At 41.5% G+C, this 6923-nt stretch overlaps 1 protein-coding gene across 2 annotated transcripts in view; it reads left to right on the top strand.

Annotated features, from left to right (window-relative positions):
* Positions 1 to 6923, top strand: part of enah (ENAH actin regulator) — a 135928-nt gene that overhangs the window by 37866 nt on the left and 91139 nt on the right. The window contains exon 1 of one of the 2 annotated variants that reach the window (XM_046060349.1): positions 2075 to 2181. The exons of the other annotated variant lie outside the window; for it this stretch is intronic. Coding sequence (XP_045916305.1) covers positions 2168 to 2181 — 14 coding nt within the window. The 5' untranslated portion in view covers positions 2075 to 2167. Of the gene's footprint in view, positions 1 to 2074; positions 2182 to 6923 lie in introns of those variants that run through there. 2 annotated transcript variants of the gene reach the window in all.

Raw genomic sequence — 6923 nt, 5'->3', positions numbered from 1 at the left:
TTTGTTTGAACCCACCCATTTTTCAAGTGAGCAAAACTATTGGAACATGTGACTGACCGATGTTTCTTGTTGCCCAGGTGTTGCCTTTTAGGTTGATTGTCCAAACATTAAATAGCTCTGCATGACTAGTCTAAGTTTTCATCTGTGGTTCAAACCTATAAAGACTGCATTTCCTGTCTATGGGAGAAAAGCAAGCCATTGTCAAGCTGAGAAAAGAAGGAAAATCGACCACAGCCACTGGACAAATATTGGGCATAGCAAGCACAACAATTTGGAATGTCCTGAAAAAGAAAGAAACTACTAGTCTACTGAGCAACAGACGTCCAAGTGGTCGGCCAAGGAAAACAACAGTAGTTGATGACAGAAATATGGTGAGAGCTGTGAAGAAAAGCCCCAAAACATCAGGAAGTGACATCAGCAACGACCTCCACAGTGCAGGGGTGAAGGTATCACAATCCACTGTTGGAAGAAGACTCAGAGAGCAGAAATATAGAGGCCACACCACAAGATACAAACCACTCATCAGCTTCGATTATTCGCTCTTAATTACTCTACTAAGAATGCTGTGGTCTGATACAAACGTTGATATGTCCTCAGTTGTTTAACACATCTAGATGTGAAAACCAGGAAATGAGTGCTGAAATTCTGAACTCTTGTCTCATACTCATCTTTTGATCTTAAACCAAGATGTCTTCAGTAAACAAAAAAAACAAAGGAATTTGCCTTACCGTTCCAATACTGTATCACCTGCATGCATGATCACAGGCAGCTGATACTCATGCAGGTGCAGTGATCAGTTTACTGTGTGCTCTTGTGAAGGGGTGCCCTTGATCAATTTATCAAATAGCCAATACAGGCAGCCCTCATTTTCAGGTTGTGGTAGGCGACTAGTGGGGCATGCTTTTGTTAAAATAAACTGATGAAGTGCACTCCTTCACCAGAGCACACTGATAACTGATCCAACTCTGTGTGTCCAAGAACCTTTTAAATCGGACTATATTATGTATTATCAGATGGACTTTTCTTGTAGATTAGTCATGGAAAACCACAACAAATAAACTGTAGTGTGACGTGTTTGAGTTAATTTTCCTTACTTGACTCATCCTGCTGTAAATGGTGAAACCATGTATGGGGCAGCCCTAAAAACTAGCATTTTGAAGGTATTTGCATTTTGGTTGAGCATTATGAAATATCAACTGTGATGTTTTTGCATACACAATACACATTTGTTGGGCATAATTAATTGAAATGCATCAATGTTATGGTAGGTTTCATTTATATCCTTTTTATTTCAAGCGTGTGAAGACCTCAGTAGGATCCTTCAAACAAATTAGCATGTACAGTGTCTCTGAAGATTCTCAGTCATCCAAGGAATATTGAAATCAAGGGCAACTGGACTTGGTTGCAGATACTTGAAGATGTTTTGCCTCTCATCCAAGGGGCTTTTTCAGTTCTGACTGACTGGTAGAGAATCCCAGCTGTTCAGCCTCTGTGAGGTCGTTATCAAGGTGATGGATACCCCTTGGTTCATCAGTGCCTCTGGCTGGTTGTTTTCAGTCATGTGAGATAACCTGACTTTTTGTCCCTTGCATGGGTTTAACTGCTACAACACGAGCTAGGTTTTACTGAAACTTGGAAGGCTTATGTCACTGATTTTCATTATGGCATCATTTGTTTGGCACGCTTCCTACAATGGTAACAGATGCTAACATCTGTATCAGAATGGTAGGGCTCTAAAAATCCCCCACATAATCTAGGCTCATGACATGTGCAAGTCAGACGATCTATTTTTGGAAAGAGCAGAGAGACATTCTTTTGTGGGGGGGGTTGCCATCTTTGACGACCCCCAGCTGTAGACCCATTGCACCCCCTGACACCTCCACTCAGCTGCTCCACTTTTAGCCCTGGCTCCAGTGAGGTGAGTAAGAGTGGGTGGGTGTATGGGGGAGGGGGTGCTTCCAGCAGGCCTTGCCACTGTCACTGTCCGTCTAAACACCAGTTGACTTTCCCCCTCTGAATTAAGCCAGTCAGTCTTCAAGCCAGCCAGCAGCTGCTGAGTCAGGCAGTCCGTGGAGAAAGTGAAGACCTCAAGAATTAGACCAGACGCTTCCAACAACAGATTTTCTTTTAGGCGGAGGTGCCGGATTCACCCGTTACCGACGCCAAGATGACTCGAGACTCGTAAGTTTCAGCAGGCAGTGGAGCTACTGTAGGATTTAGGGGCCAAAAGATGAACTGAAAGGAGGCTTAATCGTCTGTATTACACATTATATCTTTCCTGACCTTCAGTGTTATCACCTCTACAGCAGGTTTAACATTTACAACTCAGGCTCGGAGGGATGTTAGAAGCCAGTTGATTATTGAGGATTAGCCCGGTCTATATGCCTGCCTCCCTTTCTACCTGTCTATTTATATGATTGTTGTCTCTTTGGCCTCTTCTTCCGTCTGAGATGAGAAACTAGCTTTAGCTTTTAGCACAATCCGCCGATTCATTCATTATTTGGAGCCTCTCTCACCAGATGAGAAGCTTATATATTTATAGAACTGCAGTGGCTGTTAAACTCCTCAGAGTCCAATCAGAGGGAGTTTCTAGCTACATGGTAAGATTCGTCTCTCCATAAGGTGATGGGGCACTTTTCTTCTTCACTGCCTCTGGAGCTGCTTTTGTCATTCCAGAGGATGTGTTCAGCAGTAGCAACATATTAAAAAGCTCTTTGCGGACCTTATCCCTTGAGTTATTATTAGTGTGTTTGTGGTAGGGGGTGTTTTATGTCTGCAATGGACATTTCCCTACTGTTTGCAAATTCAGCATCTACTGTCGTGTCAGTGTTAGCACTGAGGGGAGACGTGTTGTGTGATGTTAGCTCCTTCATAAAGCTGCAGTGTTGACTTAGCATCTGTCTGCATGTCACCTGTTGTCACCAGCGGGGCGAGTTCACCCAGCAACAATGACATCAGTGTCCAGACAGGACAACAATAGCAGCGCAGGTCAATGACAGCTACACAGAGTTATGCTCCTGTCCCACAGAGAGAAGGGTAGTGTCCTGCTTTCCGTGTGTGCTGTGGCTTTGAATAGTGATTTCAAGTTTCAAGTAAATCGTCCTTCTGTGTAATCTTAATTTTGTGTCTGACTGGATCAATGTCATAGCGGGAAACCCTCAGCTGTAATTAATAACACTAAAGACAGAAATGTTCACCTGTGGGCAATAAAACAATAATGATGATTATCGTGATATAATTTTCCTCAATAACAATACAACAAAAGTTAAATAAATGTTTGATTTCATACATTTGAATCACAAACAAATCCGCACTTTTTCTATTGAGCTATTTATATTGTTAAGGAAAAGGGACTGAAAAAGAGTTTACCTAATTTTACTCATGTATTATTTGTTGGAAAAAGATTTTATCATATCTGTTTTGAATGTTCTACCTCACATTTGTTAAGTGATCCACTGTTCTGGCATCTAGTGTTTGTTCTGACCATAAAGAAAAGTTTAAAACCAAAATTAGCCATCTGGTTTCTTCAACTTTCACTCTATAGCAAAAATCAGCCTTTAAACTTGAAGAAAATAATGGTTTGACATTTTTCGTGATAATTACCGATATCGAATGATATGAATTTTTATATTGTAAAAACGTTTTTGGCCATATTCCCTAGCCCTGGGCTACAGTTGCTGCTGTGAAACTAACATGCAGAGGATGAAACGGTCCCAGAGGCAGAACTAACACTGGAGCAGCTGAGTGTTGTTGACTTGTTCATTTCTACACCCTCTGCCTCTGATTGGCTACCAAACCCTAACCAACGAAGGCAAAGAGTACTATCCAATCAGAGGCAGAGTTGTCGAAACTCTGGAAGAAAAAAATGCGCTAAAGATGTGGAGTCCGCACAGGGTGTTTTATTTAGAAAATCGGATTCTCTATGGTGTTCTGTGTCTGACGTCCTGCCCGGTTTGATCTGCTATGTGCTGCTTGACGCGACTTCTGTCAAAAATAGACTCGCTGCGTAATTCTCCACAGGGAAGAGCGGAGAACCGCTTCTGGGATGCGCTGCGGTCACATCAGGCGGACGTACTAGAATGCTGTCTAATGTTTTCAATCTGTGGACTGAAAATGAGATGAACAGCAGATGAAACAAACTGCTTGCTACTGATACTGTTGTTCCTGACTGTAAACTATTACACTGAAAAGCTTAAAATAACATAGACATAATTCCATATGAAAGAAGATGGCCCACTCCTAGTACTTTGTGAAGCAGGCTTGTAAAATTAAGGTCTTCTAATCCAATACTATGCTTCCCTTTCTCACATCCCTCGCTGTTTAGTGAATCACCTGCCACACTGACACACCTGCCAGCTGACATGATGTCACAGTTGGCAGGTGAAGTCTTGTTGTTTTGCCTGTTTTGCTGGTTTTATGGCGAAGGAGAGAACTATGTCATACTAAGTGAATTTCTCACACAAGAGATAAAAGAAAACAAAAGTGTTTGACTCCAGAGCTGGCAGACGAGAACAAGACTCAAGGTTGCATTTTTCTTCTTTTATATAAAGTCACTATCCGTGTAGCCATTTCAGTATTTTTGCAGATCTCAAGGTTTGCTTCTCACCTTGGTTTCTGGCTGCGGATGAGGAAAAAAACATGAGAAATAAATTGTGAAAGCAGCACATGAGTTTCTGCTGAATACTATCTGTTTCAGGTCTTTCTTTTGTGCTCTCATGTTAACTGATCTGTGTACCTGAAAAGTTCCTGTGGGAGTTAGGAAAGGACAAAGGCTGCTTTTTTGCACTGTGCTCTGGTCAGTTTTGCCATCTAGGCAGTAATAGGAAGCCCTCTGTCTATTGGAAGGGAGTGTTCTCACACCCTGTGTGTTGTGTGAGAACAGTAACTGTATAATGTTTTGTGAGGATCCCTTTTGTTGAGAAATAAATGCACCATTGTTATCACAGCACCAGCACTGCCTTATAGACACACCTCTACAGTATTCTTGGTACCACTGTCTGCCACTTGATAGGGAACTTATTAGCTATGCATGTCCCCTGAGACACGTACACGTTTCAGCCGTGGGGTTTGTGGTAGGGTCAGACAGTTTTTGTAGTTACCCTGGAGCAAACAGGACTTCACTGTCTGCTCAAGGACACTTGGACAGCACTTTGACTGATGGACCTGTGACACTGCTGTCACCTGATCATGTCTGTCTTGTTTTGTATCCCAGTCATTGGCAATATTTTGATTAAGCAATATTTTCCTGATTGTGAGTCCTTTGTCTTATTTCGTCCATATTTATCTCTTTCCTCTCTGCCCTTCCTCAGCCTATGTTTCTGTCTTGTCTTTGTTTTGTTGTGCTGTAACACTGCCTTTCTGCACTGTCGTCCCTGCGTGCTCTCCGGTCACCCTGGGAAACAGCCCGACACCACATCGATTCATCTTTCTCTTTGCTCACTTTGCCTAAAAATAAGTCCATCTTTCTCAGTGTCTCTTCCTCAGTGTCTTTCTTTCTCATCACTAGATCTCAAGATGATTTTATTCGTTCTTGCATTACAAAACAGTGGCACATACTATTGCAACAGCAACTGATGGGAATTATGCATTTGATCAAAATAGACAACTAAAAACACTGTTAACAGATGATCCACCAAATAGTGGCATATAATAAAATGACCAAATCAGTCACATAAACTGACAGAAGATAGTCCTGTATGTACAGTGTATTGTATTGTTTTTTAATGTAAACTACATTTAAAAAAATGTCAGGGTCATACTTTATCTGAGGATTAGACATTTATATGCTCTATATATCTATTTAGTCAGCTGTGGTAGTTTTTTCTTGTCTGCTGTGGAAAAAAGGACTGCTGACTTGCCTGATGATGTCATCTACTTTCCTCAGCAACACACACACACACACACACACACACACACACACACACACACACACACACACACACACACACACACTAAGAAGACGAGGCTGTTTGTAGAGTTTAATTAAAGAGGAGGGCTGACAGTGAATTATTGTCCCCTTGGTGGGACTCGGTCAAAGGGCTGCTGTGATATAACTGGGCAGTGACGGAGAGGGAGACAGTCTCTAATGAAATTACATTTTAATAATTGTGTGTTTATTTCAACCTCTCTATATTTGATCTGTGTGTCTGTGTATGTCGATGTGAGAGATTCTGATGTGAGTGTGAGTATACTATATGTGTGATCTGTTTCAGCAAGGTTGAGGCATCACTGGAGAAATTTTGATCAAAGTGTGTTATTCCAGCATCAGGGCACAACATACCAGCTAGTCTTTTTTTCGTGGCTGCCATACTGGGTTTCCACTTGGGCTGGGCAATTAATCGAGTTTTATTTTCAATTACGATTTTGGCTTGCCACGATTACAAAGACGAGATAAAGTGATTATTGTGCCGCATTCCGTTTCACAATGATGCCCTAGTTTTGTTTTAAATCCCACGCACCCCTCCCTTTTACAGTGGTGGCTCCTGCCCCTCCCTAAAAGCCCAAGCTCCCTCTCAGCTAGGCTGTGGTATGTTAAGTTCAGCTCAGGCCAAGATTACCACGCGGTGTTATAACTGCTATAACATGTTAGTCAACATTATTAGTTTAAGCTTATGGCAATAATAGACTGGATTACTATTCCTTCTTGCACAGAAAATATTCAATAATAATAATAATTCAGTATTGACTATAATCATGATTATAATTTTTGCCATGATTGAGCTGCTCTAGTTTCCACAACTGATCATAAGAGTTGTTTGACAGATCACTGGGATTATCAGATTTTTGCCAGATGTGTCTTCACTTGACCTGATGCTGTGATCATGAAGAGCATTTACCAGTGTAGTAAATAAATTTATTACACTGGTAAATGCACTGAAAAAAGGTGTAGAAGCAGCCAGCCGACTCTTCAGTATATCTCTTTA

The sequence above is a fragment of the Micropterus dolomieu genome, linkage group LG10 (genome assembly GCF_021292245.1).
Source record: "Micropterus dolomieu isolate WLL.071019.BEF.003 ecotype Adirondacks linkage group LG10, ASM2129224v1, whole genome shotgun sequence".
NCBI classification, from domain to species: Eukaryota; Metazoa; Chordata; class Actinopteri; order Centrarchiformes; family Centrarchidae; genus Micropterus; species Micropterus dolomieu.
Note: the sequence above shows the minus strand (reverse complement) of the source record. Positions and strands in the feature narration are given on the sequence as shown.